Genomic DNA, 22,154 nt, shown 5'->3' with positions numbered 1-22,154 from the left:
GTAGAGTTTTTTTTACAGATATTTGAAGAAAAATTTATGGAGAACCTTGTACCAAATTTTCAAAACTTAGTTATAAAAGAAAAAAATTTTATGATTTTTAAACTTCAAAATTACTTGCAAATTTTCGCGTTTTCGACAGATTTCGTAAAAATTTGAACTAAAAACGCTTATAAAAAAAAATTGTGACTAACGATTTTTAATTTTTTTTTAGCTACAATAAAAAAAACTCATAAGGAACCTTGTATTAAATTTTCAAAACTTTTTGGTCATCCAAAAATTTTTTATTGACACTTTAAAAAAAATTTCTCAAAAAAATCGAAAATTTCAGTGGTCTATAAATAACTCAAAAAAAGTCAAAATTTTTTGAAAATTTAACTATATACAGATACTACTGACATTAACATTTAGTAAAAATTTCAAGTATTTTCAGTGATTAGTTTTTGAATTACAACCATAAAAAAAAATCGATTTGGTCGAAAACGAGTTTTGCGTAAAAATTGCCGTTTTTCCGTAATTTTTTTTTGTTTTTCTCGATTTTTTTGAAAACTGTTAGAAAATGTTAACTTTTTACCTCTATAATGCACCAAGGATATTCAATTTTACATCGGAAACCACCCCATAGTTTGAAATTGGAGCATTATTTCGACTAGTTATGCTGTACACAGACACAAAAAAAAAACATACATCATTGTAAAATCAATACATTCTTCACTCCGTTCAGAATCTAAAATATTTCAAAACAACCTTCATGATCAAAATAAATTTTATTATACTCATTCGATCAGTAAATTTTCAAAAGACATTTTTCACCGCTAAAAACGTGAAGCGAAATTCACGTTAAATTGGGAGGTGTTTATAAACAGCATACAGTCACGAACTCGGTCGCAACTATGGACTTTTTTTGAGAGGGGGGTATTTTATCCAAATAAATTTTTCATTACAACCTATAAAAAACAAGAATGAGAAATTCACTACAAAATTTTAATTTTTGTTGTAGACTTAAATGTTTTTATAATAAAATAGAATAGATACACAATGTCCACACTGCGCCAGCCGCCAAGGACCCCAGCCAACAAAAAAGGGGACCTAAAGCCGAGACAAGTTCTTCAGCTGGTTGCAAAAATGTAGATGGACTAAATCAACCAGGTCACTAACCTAGCTGATCATCCAACGAGTCCTTCGAAGTATCTAAATATCTGGTATCTATCAACCAGAGAGGATTTAAATCACGACAAGAAGGGCCAAAACTAGACACTTTAAGAACATGTAAAAGTAGAAAGAAATCTAGGAAAAAATCTAATCAAAAATAAAAGGGTTAATAAACCGACGAATATCATTTAAAACTAAGGATTTCAGTACTTATTAGATATGTGAGAAAGAATAGAGAAAGGTTTAACGTTTAAGGCTAAAAAAGAATCTCCAGACTTAAAAATGATTGGTGTACCTAACTGAATTAAATTTAAGCATAGAAGGAAAAATGCCTTCATCAAGCAAACGCCTGAATAATAACCTAAGTAGATAACAAATAACAGACCGTAAGTGAGAGGAAATCACCAGAAAACTCATCAGGCCCAATAGACTTAACACCATGCAGATTAGATAATTTTTCGTATAAATTATTTACCCTAAAGGTGACATTAAAAAATAAATCAAACGCAGAAATCCCAGAGCTTATAACACCCAATATTACATACGGCATCGAACAAACAGAACAAAATTAGATTGAAAATAATTCAGCAATCACACCCGCACGTAGCAGTACTATCATTGAATGGCACTAGGAATATCATACTGTTTGATTTTCTTTTTAACGAATTTCCAACATTTCATAGGGTTACTGATCAAGATCAAATCAATATTAACTGCATGGATACGAAAGCATGTTTTGGAAAAATGTTTAAATTTGGCCTGTAAAAAAAATTCTTTAAAGTCATAAATACTAAAATATTTAAACATTTTAATCTTGTATGGGCTTGCTTACAAAATCAAGGTGGATAAATAGACAAACTAAATTTCCATTTTGGTATGAAGTTCATTTATAATTTTTGTAAAGCATCATAAAAAATCATTTATAGCAGTATCAACGTTGGGAGGCAGGAAAAAAGATGACCAATCAAACATTTTTAAGTAGGTAAATATTAATTGATTGATAATCAGCTTTATGCAAATTTTAAAATGTTTGGGAATAGCAATGCCACGATCCAGTTGACAACAAGGTGACGAAATATTAAGAGCATTGTGATAAGAATCAATAGGGACGATAGGCTCAAACGATTTCACAAGAGAATAATGTATGCTGTTACAAAAAACAAGATTTAAAATTAAACCATGACATTTTGTAAATATTATTTGATTAAAAGAACGAATGCGGAATGGGTTGTAAATATTTCGAGTATAGGCTAAGTTAAGCCGGCCGCTTATACTCGTCAAAAATTCGGTGAACCTACAGTTCGGCGGTTCGTGTCCGATACATCGTTATAGTCCCGCCGGTCGAGTTCAAACGGTCGGTCACCATTCACCGATGAGGCCTGTGCAAGCACGTATCTTGTAACTGGACGCAGCGTCAACCGCACAACACCATGATTCATGAACCCCACATCTTACGGCCCGTGAAATTACTTTCCTGGATTTTACAGCTTCCCGTACCGATGAGTCGATGCCCAACAACAACGACTGTCCGATTACTGTGTTCGTCTCGACAGCGACTGAAGCCGATCAGCCGGTCGGATGGTCTCGATATAAATGTCGTACTGTACCACAACCGATGTCCACTAGACACGTCCACTTGAAAATCACGATCGCGGAAAACGATCTTTGGAATGGTTCTTTGGAAACCACTCAGGATGACCGACATGCAGGAACCGTCGTCTACATGTTCTGTTGCAGTGTTACGGTCGTACTACTGAAATAGCAGCGTCGCGTCCGTGTCCACGAAAATAAAGGACATCTCCTCCTCATCGTTCTTAATCGTGGGTTTGGCTACCATCGTTTTCTGCGGCTGTACTACCAGTCACTCTGGACAGCCTCGATAACTGTCGTTGGAGGTTCGGCCGGTGCCCTGCAAGAATCAACTCCATACGACCTCCGACATCGGATGTTCCGTAAAAGGTGCCGGCGTCGACGCCCGCTCCTCAATCCGATGGTTCATTGGATATTTCGAAAGCCATTTCCTCTATTAGGGATATACAATCTACTAAGGTAAGTTTTCTCTGCAGTGTTCACCTGCAACGCGGTCGAACACTGTACTATTGAACCTATTTATTTTTAATGTGACTTGCCGTCTCGGACCAGTCACCAGTGTACCGCGTCGAACGTCAGCGTTTGGACGTCCCGGCTGAGCGCTGCCGAGAAAACGTACTTAAGGCTTTGATTTTCGCTTGATGTGTTTTCGAAACATTTTCCATAACGGGTTCTATCTATATTATAAGGACACAAAAAAAACTAATAACAAATAACTATTTTGACAGTCCGCCGTCCATAATACAGATCATAAAAAGTAAATAAATTAAAAATTGTCTCATTTGTTTCTATAATATACTTCTAAGAATAAAGGTTTGACAATAATTAAAAAAAATATAGGTAACAAAATATTATAATCACCCAAATACCCAAAAGGCTTAATCGTATAATATAACTAATAATTATGAAATAAAATATTATGCTTTTTTAAAATTTAATCATTCATTTCCTTGGAAAATTTTATTGGAAAAACATTTGTAATTTCATGTTAATTAATAGAATATTATTGATAGTTAATTTGGTTTTTTATAAGATAAAAGTACATAAATTTACATTTATTAACATTCAAAAATAAATAATTCTTTTTACACCACGAAAGTATAAGTTATTACTTATTACCTACTTATTAATAATAATCATTAACACATGTTCTTTTTTTTAATCTGGCCACAAAATTGAGTAACTACGAAACAATAAACAGCATTGATTAATACTGTATTGGGTATAGGCACCGGTCCGTTTGCCGAGACTGATAAGTCTTCTTTGAAAACTTAAGCCTTCAACATCTAGAACAAAAAAAAAACAGCCACGATGGATTGCAGTGAAGAAACCGACCAGAAAAACGAATAGATACTACAACGATCAGACCAGCGACAAGTACCCAGTGCCGCTGACAAGGTAAGTATAAGTGGAATATGGCTCCTGGCGATACCACTATAAAAAAAACGCGCCTATGCTAATACCATTAGGGTGGTGTGGAAATTTAGCAGTCATGAATCGCCTTTCATCAATAATAATTTTGAATGGAGATTAAAGTGTAGATAGACAAAAGATAATTAAACAACACAATTATTTATAATAAAAATAAGTAATATTTCACTCTAACTAAAACTTAGGTAATACTTAAAAATAACTGTCACAGGATACACGGATAAAAAAAAGGAGAAAGAGGACTGATGAAATTCGTGAGAATTGAACTATTATGGTTATCACTTATCTATATTTACGTTTGCTGCAGCCGGTTCCGTGATAAGTAGAGTTCAGTGTTGTATAAAATATAGGGTCGCGGGCACGCGACGACAGTGATGATTTTTGATATAAAAATATTGTTCTAACACCATCTAAAATAAAATTAAAATAATGTAAATTAGTTTGTGTTTGACAATGAGATATTTCAATATTTGTAGTTAATAGGTATATTGAATAATGAATTATACATACACATAATATTATATTACCTACAATATACTCGTTTGGCAATAGTATACTTAATTAAAGCCGTTCTTACAATGTCCGATTAAGTGTCGGTCAGTGGCGCAACCAGAAATTTTTCATGGGAGGGGTCCAACAAAATAAACTATCTTAATTTTTATAAAAAATATATGTTTATAAATATATTAACAATATATTTTTGAATTAGTATTATTATTTTAAATATTAAATAAGGGCTAATACTTATAGACATTTCTCGAAGAAAAATCAAAATGGCGTTTTATTTATTAATTTATAATATGATAATTAATAATACGAGCCAAGGGGAGGGTCCAGACTCGGAGTCCACCCCCCGGGTTGCGCCACTGGTGTCGGTTAAGACTAACCGGTAGAACTCTATCGGTTAACACATGAGAAATTCTTCCGGTTAGCGTTATCAGGCACTAACCGAACGTTGTAAGAAAACAACGGCCTAGTAAAAAGTTACGTAATAGATATTTTATTTTATCATAATTTGCATAAATAATATAATTTCATAATATTATTAATAGTATAATATATAATATAGGTACTAAATTAGTATTACCAATACATGGTACCTATCGTATAAACTAATTTTAATTTAGGTATTTAAATAAGTATATTAATATACTTATATTAATACTAATAATATAATACATATTTTATTATATATTATTATTTATATAGGTATACCGTTCACCGTATGTCCGTATACTTTAATCTATTCTGTGTATATATTAGGTAATTATATATTATACATAGTAGGTAGGTATACTCACGATATAGATGTTGTTTAGTGTACCTACGTTAAGAGCAAATCACTCAAATAAATAGATTTAAACACGATTTAACAATTACATAAATTAAAATAATTAGAACTATATAGTTGGATAACCGCTGTATCAATGATGAGTAGGCACTCGGTCAACGTATCCAAAAACACCGTTTCCACGTCGATATCCAAACGTAACCTAGGCACTGTAAATATACCATCATATTATACATAATATATAATGTAGAGAAGTACAGCAGCTTTTGTCACGGGTTTTCATTGCAGATATTCAGACAGAAATCCGTCGCTGTAAGATATTATAGGTAAGTAGGTATGTCAAGTACAAACAATATAGGTAACATAGATTTCATAGATGTGCAGTATTACCTGTGGCTCAACTATAATAAATTATTCTTACTTCATGTGAAAATAGTAAAATAGACAACATACAACGCGTGATGTGACTGTGTTTATGATTTTCTAATTTTCTTGGAAAAATTAACGACTGCAAATCATGGACCGCGCTGTACAAAATTCATGGAAACATTCTCCGCGTTCTTACTCAAAATAAGAATTTCTTTCATAGCACGCGAATATTTCATTCTATATTAATGTAGATAATAATATTATAAATTGTGAACCTGCCGTTCGCAAGTTAATGATAGTTTTATACTCAGTTATTAAGTTACGAGTTACATAAAAACTTATAAATTGACTCATTAATTAAAATTATTTTTTTTTTTAATATATATAATAATATATAAATATAGTCTATGGATAGTTAAAAACAAATAATAATAACTGACAAAGTATGTTATTTTAGTTAATAAGACGAAAATTCGAAAACATTTTGGAATTTGTTCCGAAAATTGTACCTACATATTACAATAATTTATTTTAGTATTTATTTTTTTAATTATAAGCATGTACTTATTGTTAATTATTATTAAAATATGCGTATGCCATATAGGGAATATAGCATATACATAATATACTAGGTATATTATTATATTAATATTGTACTGAACAACTCCGGTTAATGAAAAAAAATTACCTAATAACCTAGGTAAATTATAGATAATTATTATTTTATTGATTTTTACGATTACCTTATAAAAATTAGCTACTTGAATTTGATAGATTAATTCATTGATCATTAAATTATTATCAATTCTCCTGAAAATAATTACGAAACAATTGATATTTTATTCGGTTATGGTTCAAAAATATCCAAAAGTGCAATTATATTCACCACAAATCCATGTAGCTTTTTTTAGTCCCTTAAACCTTGTTGTATAAAATAGTCACTAACTTGGAGGAAGTCGTTTTCGACTTCAATATTTTCTTCCTAAATGTCACTAATTACTCGCCATAAATAAAAAAAAAAAAAAAAGAAAAAAACTGAGCAGTAAATTGTTAGTAAGTAAAGTAGTAAAGATTTTGTCAATATACAAATATTAAATTCAGTCAATGTTTCAAGTTCCTACGATTAATACTTTTAAATAATAACAAACTAACTAAAACCACAGGAAAAATTAAATTCATTAAAATATCCAGTTGAAAAATGTAATTTTCTAACAAACATAAAATATTTTTGCGACTTTCTTATTAATATAAATGTATTATTCATAAAATTATATTATAAAAATTATCTTTCAAGTACTGTATAAAAATCGTGGTGACAAAGGGTAAATATAATTTTAATTGTAGATTATTTAATTATGACATCTATATACTTCAAATAAAAATTATAAAATATATTTTATAATTAAAATTCAGTTTTAAAATTAATAACCTTAAATATTGTTTTACACGTTAAAACCAATTGTAAAACAATTTTAATAAGATTTGAAATATGTGTTTAGTAAACTTATATTTTTTCATCATCTAAAAAAAAAATTTTAATAAGAGATTGAAAACCTATTTCAAATCTTTAAAACATTAGTTTTCAAATTTCAGTAAAAGAAGAGGTCACCGTTTTTAAGATACAGTACATAGGTATTTGAAGCATAACAATTAATTATTGTATTAATACTCAGACTTAATACCATTAAATAAATAAAGTAAACATGTAATAACAAATTGGAAAATTTTTAATCTACACATCACATCTTAGATTCAATATATGTAATTATCTATTATTCAGAAAATGTAAAATTATTTAGTAGATATGCTAAGACAATAATAACTGTGAGGGAAAACAATATATTCAACACTTAACACACATTGTTTACAAATAAACAGGACTAGCACTAAAAAATGTCATACATTAATTATGTAAATATATAAAAACGCATAAGAGTACCAATTACCATTCTACTATATCAGACAATAATTAACAATAAATTAAGTAATTTTCTAATTAAGCTATATAATTTAAACACAATTATCGTATTGTCATATATTTCTTATTTGTTTAATTTACTTGCTGTTTAAAGCGATACTACAAGTTAATTCCCATTTCAGTAAAATTAAAAAAAAACAATTTGAAACAAGGGAATTTTTTTTTAGACTAAGTCAAATAAAATAAAAATTACATATATTCCACACGAGATTAAATAGTTATATTGCACAACCAAAAATGTTGATTTGGAATCAGTTGACATTTTGACAAAAACAAAATCTCACAATATATATGCATGTATAAAAAAAATTGATAGATAATATCACATGTATTTCCAAAAATAATCCATAGTTAACTAATGCATACAATATTATAAATAAAGTAGATACATTTTGAAGAATAACTAAGGCAGTATAAATATTTATTGTATTGTCCTATTATTATACATTTTACATTAAAATTTTAAAGGAAAGTTTTTGTATTATTTTTGAAAAACTAACTAAATAACAATTGTTTTCGGTAATGTACAAAGGTTCAACAAGTAATAAAAAAAGGCATACTAAATGAAATAACCAATGAACAACATTTTTTATAAATAATGCACAATAATTATAATTAACTAAACATTAAAACTGCTAGAGCAGATTAAATAATCAAAGAATACAATAATCTTGATATTGTCAATTGAAAATATCTACTAAAAAGTAAAAATATTAATTTAATATTTTACAATTCATAATAATTTTACATAATACAAATGATTAAATAAAGTTTAAATTATATTTCGAAACCAAGTCAGTATCAAAAATTTATTAACTCACCAACTTTAACATTAGTGTTAAAAAATTAAAACAAAAAATTTATAAATAATAAATACATCACAAGACTGCATACATTTTAGAGTTAAAATATACAATTATATTTAAAATTTCTTTAATAAATTATAATACTTACAATTTATGAATATTTAATATATATATATATATAATATAGTATAGATGTATTACATTTTTTGTTATATAATTGAGTGAGTCTGATGATACACAAATCACAAACAAAATTTAAAAATGTTAACAAATTAAGATGCTAAAAAAAAGCTTGGCAGTGACTTGTCCTTGGTCAAAGTCTTGTTAACACAAATAATGAGCGTCTGTTATCATAATAAATAATATTTATGTATATATATATATAAAAAAAAAATTATAATTCACTTATTCAAGTAAAGCAGTCTTATGAATTGTTTAGACGACAAATTTCAGAATAAATTAATATTTAAATCACAAAAAAAATTAATATCGGACTGTGGCGTATAATAATTGTGCAAACCACATGAACTATTAAAAAAAAAAGATTTAATAGTTAAAATAAGATGAATATCTTAATTTGTATCACTTTAAATTTGTATGGATATAGTGTAACAACAGACGTCTCGCATCACCATAAATTAAATTTTGTAACACACAATTATATTACTATAAAACATTTCGATCAAACATTAATATAATGAATATAACATAAAGAGATTATAAACAAAAATGTATGTTGGCTGTCTTCAATTTTATATTCAGCTCTCTTTCTCTACATGTATATTTACACACACACACACACACATATATATATATATAAATACATATATCCTTAAATATAAGTAATATAACAATTTAATGAACAAATATAAAAAATAAACTGTATTCCCTATTCATTGGAACCATCATCAAGAAGTGCAGCAAATTTATTACTAGTCTAAAAAAAAAAAGCAAATTATATAATTATAATAATGAAAACCAAGTAATGGAGACAATAATATTTTTTTAACTTATTCCATATTCAAATAATTAATTTGATGTTATAATTAGTATTACGCTGTAACCTGAAGCTTAAAGAAACCACTACTCGCATGCTGTCAATGTCTCTCCGCGCACTAATATAGCACTGTGAATAAATACCGAATTTTTAGTCTAGTTTATCTATATATAATATTACAATACATGTACTCATCTTTCTTAAATTTGAAAAGAATATAAATTGAAGCAAAAACTCTTCAGATTTCTATTTTAACAATATCAGAGCCAATTTTCCAAAGGAAATTTCTTAGTTATGCCAGTTACATTTGGAAAAATAAAAAAATGAAAACAGTTTGTTAACATTTTTTTTTTTACAAATTTAATTTTATTATAAATAAATAAACTGTAATAAGAATCTGGTTGTATAGATTTTGCTGTATATGTTGAGAGAGACAACAGATGCAGGATGTATCTCGTAATAATAACATTTTAAATAAATAACCTCAAAATTATTTATATAACTTGTTATAATTGAAGTTAGGGATCTAACTAGAACATTCATTATGATATTTAATTAATAATTAAAATTTATTTTTATTGTTATAAAATAAATATTTTAATTATATCGCTATAGTGCAATCATTCCATTATAAAAGTGTATAATTCATTTGAGTATAATTACCTAGGTATTTAACGAATAATCTAAAAAAAATTAGTAAAAATTTCTTTTTTTAAAAAAGAATATAAATTCAGATTCTAATTATGAGTTTAAGTAAAAAACACTTATTTTTACATTTTTTGAACATACACAATGATTAGGTAGAAAAAGCTAAAATTTTAGTTTTGAAATACTACTTATTGATATTGTTGGATTTTATTATCTAACCCAAAAAATAAAGATAAAATATATTCCACATTATTGCTTAGAATTTATTATAATTTACTTTATACTTACAGATTTCTTTAGTTCCTTGGTTATAACAGGATCTCTGTAAATTAAAAGTTATTTATTATTATTAATTATATATAATATATTATATATTATTAGGAAACAATTAATTTTAAATTGTTTAACTTACTTTTTCTTAACTTCTATTTCTGATAATTTTTTAATGACTTTAGGCTTTTTTTTGGATTTATCTAAAAAATGGTAAATATTGTATTGTATTTTAAATTGTTATATACATCAAATTAAAAAAAGAAAAACAATTACATTTATCAGAACTATTTTTTCCACATTCAATAAATCCAGAATCATTTGTATCTTCTTCATTAACAGATTGATCTTTCACTACATCGGGTTCACTAGATTGGCCATCAGGGTCAGTTCTAACATCATTTGGAGCTTCTACAACTGTAGTTTCAATAATTTCTGACCCATCAGCTGCTCTGTCTGGTACATTTTTATCTAAAACTGGTAAAGTTTCTTCTCTAATAGGTTCAGATTCTACTGGATCTAATATCACAGCTTCTTCCTGAGTTTTTTTACGAAGATTTGGTGGAATGTAAACGTTCGGTCTCGGTTTTTCATCTTCCACTCTATAAATAAAAATTGTTTAACATATTATAATTGTTATGAAGATACATTTTGATTAATATAAATGTTTTTAGTACATTGTTGGAGTTCCGTTGCACACATTTTCTTCGGAAGACAAGGATTCTTTGATTAAAGAATGTTTTTCCCAGGCATTTTCTCGTGGAGGTGGAGCTTCTTCATATCTGGGGTTACGTTCAGGAGAAGCTCTTCGTCGAGGTACACGATCATCATCATTTGTTCGACGTGGACTTCTGCGCCTCCATGTTTCAACTGATTTAGGCTGAGGTGGTTTTACTTCTGCTTCTTCTTGACATCTAAAGAAAATAAGATTTTTATGATAGGTTTGATATAAATAAGGTTATCTAACATAAAAAAATCAGAAAACCTAAAACATTAGTTTCATAACTGATTATCTTGCCATCTCTGCTTTTATAATTTTAAGTGTATGATATTTTAAGTACTAACTGAAATGTAGGTGCATTAAAAAAATATATTAATATTTGAATTTATTGAGCAAATTGGAGGTCAACTAAAAATAATAAACTTTAGCTGGTACTATGATTGCTCTTATATTTTTGGCTAAATGCTCAATCCAGGTAATAAAAATATATATTTCTGGTCTATCAAAAATCAGCCGTCGTTTAGAAATATTTTTAAAATTATATTAACAACTAACTTAAGAGGGTGCCATACCTATGCATGTTATCTAAGTCTTACTAACTTACAACATGACTGATTTATGTTAAGCAGAACCCATTTTAAATTGTTAGAGTTGATATGTTGAAGTTAATTTAACCTGTTAACCAACTTAAAGGTAAGAATATTATCTAGGGCACCACATAGGCTTTTAGTAAATAGTAATATTTGTTTTAAAAAGCTTACAATACATTTTAAAATAAAAACATCGATAAAAGCCTACACAATGTCTAGGATAATATTCTTTCCTTGAAGTTTGATAATGGGTAACTTCCAAGATTAAAGCTAACAATGTAATTTTTGCTAAACACAGATGTGCTATGATGCACATTAATAAAAAAAATGGGGACAAAACATGAGGATATGGCTTTCTCTTAATTTAAGTATTTAAATAATTTTTCTTAGAAAATAAAAAAATAAGGTTATTGTATAGGAAGAATCTGGGAAGTTTAACTGAAGAATGGCAAAAATAAAAAAGTAAAATTATACAGCTATTTAACTATTAAGTTATCGAAAAATAAAAATTATTGTAGAAACAATGTTTGAATAAAATAAAATTAGTGATTAATGTTATAGGTTGGTTAGTAGATACTATTTTAAAACTTCAAACTAATTAAATGCATGGAAAAAAGTATTTAATTAATTTTTGTTTGAATTTATTGAGCAAATTGGAGGTCAACTAAATAGAATTAATTTAGCTGGTACTATGATTGCTCATTTAATTTTGGCTGAATGCTCATTCCAAATAATAAAGAACTATTTTTGGTCTATCAAAAATCAGCCAATTTTTATTTAGTTCTTTAGGAAGAATTTGTTATATATTTAAGTCAAATTATAAATTATAGTAAAATAAAAGAGATGTATTGAGAATACTTAAGCCATAAACTCTATTATAAAATGACTAAGAAACTGGCTGTCAACTCATTGTGCTCTTCACCCACCTTTAAAAGTTGAAATTTAATAACTGTAATTTAAAATGTTATGTGATAAATATTCTGCTTATCAGGAGTCTTACTTTTTTTTTTAAACTTAATTCAAATAATAAATTCTATTTATATTTTGTCTGCCATGGCTATTATTAAATGCAAGACATAAAAATATCAAGATTTTTTATTAAATAGAGAAAAAACTTACTTATTATCAGAAGTCTCATTTAAACTGGTTTCTGAAGAAGCACCAGATAATTCTGATTGAGGTTTTGGTTCATTTTTGGCTAAAAGTTTTTCTTCAATTTCTCTTTCTTTAGCTGCCGTGTCAACAGGTTTGGCAGCACCGAATATAGATGGTGCAGCTACATAGCTAGGTGCTTCAGTCTTTGGTGCATTAGGATCTACAGTCTTTGGTTTAAGTATGAGCTTTGGACGTTCTTGAGGCTGTGAAGTATTTTCTCCAGCTGACAAATGAATAATAAAGATAATATTAAAATTTCATAATATATACAATTATCATTCAAAAATATGAAATCTAAAAATAATGAATTACCAATATCAGGCAAATCATCATCTCGTTTAAAACCAAATCCTCTTCTAGATTCACCAAATGGTTTTCGTCCACCTTCGATATCATCACGGCGTTCACCAAAAGGTCTTCTTCCACTGTCGGAATCATCATAACGACGATCACCGAATGGTCTTCTACTACCATCAGAGTCATCACCTCGACGATCACTGAATGGTCTTCTACCACCTTCAGAGTCATCACCTCGACGATCGCCAAAAGGTCTTCTTCCACCATCGGGGTCATCACTTCGCCGGTCACTAAAAGGTCTTCTTTCAGAATCATCAAAACGACGATCACTAAATGGTTTACGTGGTATATCATCATCAACATTACGTCTGGCACTTCTCCAAGGACCATTATCTCGTTCACTATCATGATCTTTATCAAAAGCACCACCATCACGTCGCCTAGTAAATCCTAAATAAAATAACTTCGTTAGTTATTGAGATAAAAATATAATAACTAGAGCCCGGATTTATATGCACTAAAAAGTATCAAAATATGCCATATAATATTCAGTAAAAATCATTAAAATATGCAACTAATATACAGTAAAAATTAATAAATGCAACAAATATGCATTTACAAAATGTATATTTAAAAATTCAAAGTTGTAATAAGTATGAAAAAAATATAAGATAATAAAATATAATGAAATATAAATGTATAAATAAGATCACGTATGAATATATACATAAATATAACTATTTAAAAATAAAATAATATATACAACTCAAAATGTGCTTTTATTCTTTATTGTTAAAATTAATTATTAAATGATATTCAAGTTTTTCTTTGGTAAAACTATGCCGTCTGTCTGTTAATGAATGCTTGTATATCGAAAATGATTGTTTAAAATCAACTGGAGTTATTGAGGCAAATTTAAAAGAGCTTAAAATAATTGAGTTTTGATAGTTATTAGGTATTATAAAATTAAATTAGATTTGAAAGTCATAAGATTAAAATCAATAAATTAGGTATGCAAAAAAAAGAATATTTATTCATTATAAAAAAAAAACAAGAACTATAGTAGTATAGTACCTATACCTAATAAATAACAACTTATTTTATGGATAAAAAAATGTGGTAGAAAACTGTTAGGACAACACAAAAAAACATTGTAATTAAAATTAAAATTTTTAAACTTGCCATCAAGTATACACTGAATTTTAAGCTTTGTTCACGGTAAACCTAATCATATTATTGAAGAACATACAACTTCTACAACTTAGAAACTACTAATTAAGATAAATTTAATTACCTCCTCTATCATCAGTATTTGAAGTTCGGTTGGTCGATCGCCAATCACCAGGTTCATCACTAGGAAAGTCCATACCCATACGACTGCCTCTTTGAAAAGCATTTCTGGAATCTTGCATACCACTAGCCAGTTCAACTCGGACCCGACGTCCACGAATCTAATTTAAATAAATATTTAATTAAAACCTATGAGACTCAAATAGATATATCTAACAATTAAAATATAATGTACCATACTGGATTGAACAATTGATCTAAATAATCAATTGTCCACTAAGAATGTGTATTACTATACTTCCGTTGACGACCAATATAATTATTAAATATACTATATTGGTGCTTTTTATAGAAGATATTTTTTGTTAATGAGGATCAAATGTATAGTTAAGATAATACATATATTTTTAAGCTTACCAAATTTTCCATTCCAAGTGCAGTGATTAGTTCTTTTCGCTCTTCAAACTCTACATATCCAAATCCTTTATTACGGCCATTGTCATTACGTGGTAATTTGATGTTGTTTATCTATTTAAAACATAGAAATTAATTTCTTATTCATTTAATGTTGTAACAAACAAAATTATTTATAAAATGCAAAAACAAATGTAATAAAAAAATACCTAAGCTGCATAATAACTAATAATATTTGTATTTATTAACAATTTAAGATGGAAATCCCTATATCAGCTGTTGGTCAACTATGTCTAGATTTAATGGGGAAATAAGAATCCTACCTTAACGGATCAAAATAATTATTTTCTTGTAAAAGACATTTCAATGGTAAATTATTATATTAATTTTTGAATAAGAATAACAGAGAAGTTAGAATGCTATTATACAGTACATAAAAAATGCAATTTTTGGTTCCACGTGCATATTTTTTTTTTTTTTGAAAATAATGACATCAGTATTGATCAGCCTGGCCCTGAAATTAGTGTTGTGATAGCGTACGTGGTTAAAAAAATTATAGCCTGTACAAATTAACAGGAAAGTACAAAAAAAAAAGTTTACAGATAATTCTGAGAAGTAAAATGCACTAGAAAAAAAAACAATGATTCTTGTATTTGCTGAAAAACTGATGTGAGCACTTTTCTTTAAAAACCAAAGTGCTTTAATTTTATCCAGAATTTTTTAAGTTCAACAATAAACTCAGCTTTCAAATATAAATCCCTTAAAAATTAAGAAAAATGATTAAAGATTGACAACCAGAGAAACTGACCAAAAGACTTTATTATGTTTCTTAATTAAAATGTAACTCTATACACAACGTTACTAAGGATCTTTTTGAAAATTCAAATGAGAAGTATGGAACTATTCCCAATACAGTCATGAATTGTCACTATAATTTTCACGCACTTAAAATTATTGAAAGTAAATTGAAAAAGACTCAATACCACTAAAGACAACAGTGATAGATGCCAGATGCCACTGTGTAAACTGAAAGTTAATGAAGTTGGGCATTTCCAAGTTTGAATAGAGATATTATAAGATATAGACATAAATGCAGTGTATGTATTCCTTTATCGATTAAGTAGTGTTCTCATAACAAAAGAATCACGATTAAATCTCCTTATCGTGAATTTTTTTGTTTTCATTTATAAGGGGAACATTGTTTTATTATGCTGACAAACATGGTATTATATATAATTCATAAAAACAAAATTTTTTCGTAAAGATCTTCGTACAACTATACAAATCAAAGTAAATTACATCATTGACTGATTCTTAATTAATGTACTAAAATTATTTCAATTAATAAGCATCAGAATTTTTGAATTGTATACATTACATTGGTTCAACTAACACAAACAAGTGAAAGGAACTCCACATGCTAATATTCGCCTTTGATTCATCATGTTTAAGTTGGGCATTACAAATGGATAAACAATTTAATAATCAAAAAAGTATAGCTTAGAGCAGCAGTTCCCAAACTGTGAGGCATGCCTCCCTTAGGAGGCGTGAGCCGTGTTAGTTTGTCATACAATAAAAATATTTGTATGTTTAAATACTATAAATTTGTTATTTATTTATTCACAGGAGGCATTATTATTTTTTTTTTTAATTTTTAGGGTGCGTAAGCTAAAAAGTTTGAGAACCGCTGACTTAGAGTATTTATCATCACAATTTACTATTTTAGTAATGTCTACACTATAAAACGTAAAAAATATAATGAAAAACATTCTGCTATGTATTTATTGATGTACCTCATCGCTCTAATGAAACTATTAAATTTAAATTCAATCGCTGATCACTAAATTATATAAAAAATTATTTTGATAAATAAACCGATGTCACTGTGTCAGCCTTTATTTTTAAGGATATTTTTAAGTTAATATTACTATTAGTAATAGATGGAATATTAATAAATTTATGTAGAAAATATTATATTTTAATATGTAATGAACACTATATCATATATCATTATTCATTATTAATAATTATATATAACATCACTATTGAAAATTTTTTTCTTTTAGAAACTAAAAGTGATTTATATGATTTGATGTACTTATTAAACTATATATTGGTATACTTGCAGAATTATTTATGAAATGTAATGTATTAAGCCAATAATTAAAATTTAATAAGAAATTTGACATTTAATTGAACTTGATATATTATATTACTATTGGTGTCTTATCTGCCATCATACAGAAACTTTTAATTTAAATTTAAATTATCATCAAAATTAATTATATAGGTTTAATATTTAAACACAGCATTTTATATAAAAAAAATCTTATCTACTTATATTTAACTATCTACATAAATTATTTGTAATCAGGAACTTAGTTGATATTTTATAACATAAAACATTTTAAATAGACTTAAAATTAATTATATAAACTATGATAACAGAAAGATATTTAGAAGCATATTGTAGCAGTATAACTTATTAAATATTAACTATCTTTTACTTTGCGACCATTTTAAGTATTAAATAACAGAAAATAGTGTCTAAAGAAAATTTGATCTAGCATAGTTTCTGCAAAATACTTATTGACAGCAATAAGATTATCAACTCTATGCATATTTTTTCTATACCTATATAATTTTATTAGTACAAAGTACAGTATTATTGAAGTTAAGCAAGTTAAACAAAGTAGCTAACTAAAAAATATTATTTATTTTAGGAACTGTATTTTACTTTGCGACCATTTATAGCAGTTATTAGCAATAAGACGGTGTCTAAAGAAAAATTAATATGGCACAGTTTCTGCAAATACTTATTGATAGCAATAAGTATCATCAACTCTGTGCAAATTGTCAAACATTTTAAATAAAGATAACCAATGTATTTAATATAACAATTTATAATTATCACAATTCATAACTGTTCAATGGTATCAATTTAATATTAATGTTTCCAATTTAAATTAAGATCAGTACTGAACAGCAACAGATTACGCCTACTGATGAATCTCTGTTTCCTGATAAAAGCTTAATGAAGCCATACTACACCACATAAATTAATTGCTTGGTAAAGATCTTATTTTGAATGGACTATACTAATATAATACATTTATAAGTTGATAAAAATCAGATCATAGTATATACCAAATAATTATTGTTTTACTGGAAGTATAGAAAATATTGTTTAGGTATTTTACTCATCATAAACCCAAGAGAAATCATTTACCTTCAGTCCTTTAAAATAATTTGTGATATCATCTTCATCAATTTCAAACTGCAAATTTGACATATGAACCAAGAATGGTCCTTCTTGAGGCACAGTGCTTTCATCTATAATAGATTCGCATGCTGCTCTTGGTGCCTTAGGAAGGTTTAATGGCTTAGGTTCAAATCCAAAACCAGCAAATCCTACAAAAAAAAAAAAAAAACAGTAATATAAAAAATGTTATTTATAATTAGTGATAATAAAACAACCTAGAGAAATTATACAAAAATTTCATGGTGAATAATAAATTAATATAAAATTATAGATGGAAAATGGATAAATCTTATATAAGAAGCCCTCAGATTTAGAGATAAACAGTCAACAAGAGATTAGTCTGAATTGAGTTATACTAGCATAGCTAGAACCTTGCAAATTGAACTAAAAATGCGAATCACAGGAGGTTCCAACAGTACCCAAAATTATAGTCTCAACCAGAGGCATCTCAGACCTAAAAATTTTAGAACTGGACCAATTTCTGGTTCTCCTGCCCAACTTTGTCAAGAAGGCCCCCGGCTGGGGGGTTGGCGATTTTGCCTCAGACCTTCCCGGGGTTATAAAGTAACAAAGTACTCAGTGTGTGAACCCCTGAAGCAAGATTCTTGTTGACTGATGTTATTCTCGTTAAGAAGCTTAAGCAACTAATTAAACGAGGATAAGCTCTAAAACATTCATCATAAGGCAAGTTTCATAACAGTAATGTATTTAGACATATTTAACTATATAATAAAGAAAAGGAATATACCATGTTTTCCATTATGTTCTTTTTCTGCTTCATCTGCCCAGCATGTTCCACTAGCAATTGAAATAACCTCAGTTTCTATTGATATCCACTTTTGCTTTTTATTCTTTTTGCCTAAAATAAAAATAATTATTATTCACTTAATACACAATTAACAAAAATAAAATAAACAATTATGATTTATACCAGTAGTTTTAAAACATTTGTAGAAAAAAAATCCACCATTAAAGACTTTTAGATATAATAGTTCCCTGTTCCCTTAATGATTTAAACAATTTTTTATGTGTCCAGTACAGAACCACTGATAGTCCCCATGGGGTATGGACCCGTTTAAGAACTGCCAATTCATATTATTTATAATCTCTTGATTGATTAAAAATATTATTTTTATAACGATTAGTACAATATAATGGCATAAAATAAAAATTTCAAATATAAATCAACCAAAAGATAATTGTAACATTCCGGATTGATGGATTAATCAAAATGGACTGATCCCTCACTAAAGAAAGTAAAATTTAATTTACTTCCATTTGACGGCCAAAATGACAATAAAAGTACAGTTTGGTGCTTTTAGGAAGATATTGATTATTAATAATCATAGAACAAGTTATTTTTAATTATAAAATAAGTAACAAGCAACAATATATTGAGAAAAATGAATGAATGTAACGTTCCGGATTGATGGATTAATCAAAATGGACTGATCCCTCACTAAAGAAAGTAAAATTTAATTTACTTCCATTTGACGGCCAAAATGACAATAAAAGTACAGTTTGGTGCTTTTAGGAAGATATTGATTATTAATAATCATAGAACAAGTTATTTTTAATTATAAAATAAATAATTATCAACAATATATTGAGAAAAATGAATGAATGTAACATTCCGGATTGATGGATTAATCAATATGGACTAATCCCTCACTAAAGAAAGTAAAATTTAATTTACTTCCATTTGACGGCCAAAATGACAATAAAAGTACAGTTTGGTGCTTTTAGGAAGATATTGATTATTAATAATCATAGAACAAGTTATTTTTAATTATAAAATAAATAATAAGCAACAATATATTGAGAAAAATGAATGAATGTAACGTTCCGGATTGATGGATTAATCAATATGGACTAATCCCTCACTAAAGAAAGTAAAATTTAATTTACTTCCATTTGACGGCCAAAATGACAATAAAAGTACAGTTTGGTGCTTTTAGGAAGATATTGATTATTAATAATCATAGAACAAGTTATTTTTAATTATAAAATAAATAATTATCAACAATATATTGAGAAAAATGAATGAATGTAACATTCCGGATTGATGGATTAATCAATATGGACTAATCCCTCACTAAAGAAAGTAAAATTTAATTTACTTCCATTTGACGGCCAAAATGACAATAAAAGTACAATTTGGTGCTTTTAGGAAGATGTTTTAAATTATATTTAACCCTTTAACAATAATATATCAAATGAAAAAAAATTATTTAGACAATTAGGTACAATGGAATATTTTGGAATAAAACTAATCAGACTAATACTATAATTTATTTATTTTTTGAAACCTGGACATTATAGGGTTCAAGAAAATAAGTATTTTAACTGAACTCTCAGCTACTAGTTTAGACATACCTACTGAACACAGTATACCTTAATAATGAAGGCTGTGGAGGTAACCATTTGAACTAACAAACATATTATACAGTCTCTATTAATCTGTCAAAACATTTGGGCATAAGAATATAAATTGTTTCTCTTCACTGACTAAGTATTAACTGTGATTAAGCTGGTCATATGTAAACTAAGATTATGTGCATTCTTTCAATTTGTATAAGACATATTACATAGATAAAATATAAATAGGATCAAATTATTTAAATTATTAATTTACAATACAGGGAAAAAAATTTTAAAATAGATTTTACAATGTTAAACAGTAAGAAAGATTATACTGCACAGCATTTAAAATATGGCAATGAAAAATGGTTTAAGCATTCCGATGGGAAACAACCAATAAACAGATTTAGATGAGGAACCAATAAATCCACCAATTACATGATTGAACAAAACTTCATTTCTCTGGATAAGTTTATCTCCACAAAACAAGATACCATAATAGATCACTATCTATGTAACAAAACATTTCGATAGATAAAAGGACTGCCGTGACATACAACCGGAAGGGGGTAGGGTAGGTGGATCGAGAGGTAACGGTCGTTTCGTCCCCACCATGGCAATATTACATTACGCCATGCGACATTGAACGGACACTAACAGGGCCTGGGAGGCACTCCCTTGGCGACAAGAGTAGACAAATCGAACGTGTTGCAAAACACATCATACGTCGGGCGGGCGCGAAATGGTCTTACCGCCATACATCGGATGATGCATGCGGAAGCCATTGACCTGTTATCATAGGATGTGTGATAAAAAAAACATCGTACGATGCGTGTAAAACACGTGAACGGAATTTCAACTCAAAATCCCGTAGGAATGATTAATCGATCAATAAACCGTGAAAATTAATCCATAGAGACGGAACTCCCTATGGTTAAACGGTGGTTTGGAGACCGTACTTGAACAAAACGTGGTCACGGCCATGGCACTAGGGTTAGACCTTAGACGCGCGATGACCGTGAGCGCGTCAATGCCGCCGCCGTCGTCTTTCAAAACACATTTGACAAGAGGGCACCCGTTCGATCGAAGGATATTTTGTCGGCAATCTCATCTTCAAACCGTACAAAAGATGAGAAAACAAAAATGACCACAAAGAGGAGATACTTACTCGACATGGTTGTTGTAACGACTTTGCTGATGACGTTGAATATATGGAACGCTGACGAGTGGTAGACTCCCAGGTGTGGCGACGCAATCTATTTCTGCAAACGGAACAAACTCCGCTACTCGTTAGACCGCGTTCGTAGTTTTTTTCGTTTGAACGGCAACGGCACTACACCGTTGACGCCGTGTGAGGAGAAAATGAAAGAGGCGGTTGCAGACGTTGGTGTGTTTGTGAATGTGACGCACAGGCTTGGTGAAACTATCGGAATGGATGCTGGTGGGGATTGCCAGAGGGGGAGGTACCAGTCGTGCCGAGCGTTGAGCAATGAGAACCCGCGGCACCAAATCATTGCTTGTTATGTAAAACGTGT

At 28.4% G+C, this 22,154-nt stretch overlaps 1 protein-coding gene across 1 annotated transcript; it reads right to left on the bottom strand.

Annotated features, from left to right (window-relative positions):
* Positions 1-9,455: 9,455 nt before the first annotated feature.
* On the bottom strand, positions 9,456-22,071 carry LOC114130011 (eukaryotic translation initiation factor 4B). Its single transcript, XM_027994892.2, has 12 exons — positions 21,788-22,071; positions 19,007-19,117; positions 18,226-18,407; positions 15,000-15,110; positions 14,587-14,743; positions 13,308-13,742; positions 12,960-13,218; positions 11,207-11,443; positions 10,806-11,131; positions 10,672-10,732; positions 10,548-10,581; positions 9,456-9,551 (listed from the first exon to the last, which is right to left on the bottom strand). Exons 1-12 carry the CDS (start codon positions 21,792-21,794, stop codon positions 9,504-9,506), a joined length of 1,968 nt encoding a protein of 655 aa, XP_027850693.1. The 5' UTR covers positions 21,795-22,071; the 3' UTR covers positions 9,456-9,503.
* Between the last annotated feature and the right edge of the window lie 83 nt (positions 22,072-22,154).

This window comes from Aphis gossypii, chromosome 1 (genome assembly GCF_020184175.1).
Source record: "Aphis gossypii isolate Hap1 chromosome 1, ASM2018417v2, whole genome shotgun sequence".
Lineage (NCBI taxonomy): Eukaryota > Metazoa > Arthropoda > Insecta > Hemiptera > Aphididae > Aphis > Aphis gossypii.
This window is presented reverse-complemented; position numbering and strand designations above follow the sequence as displayed.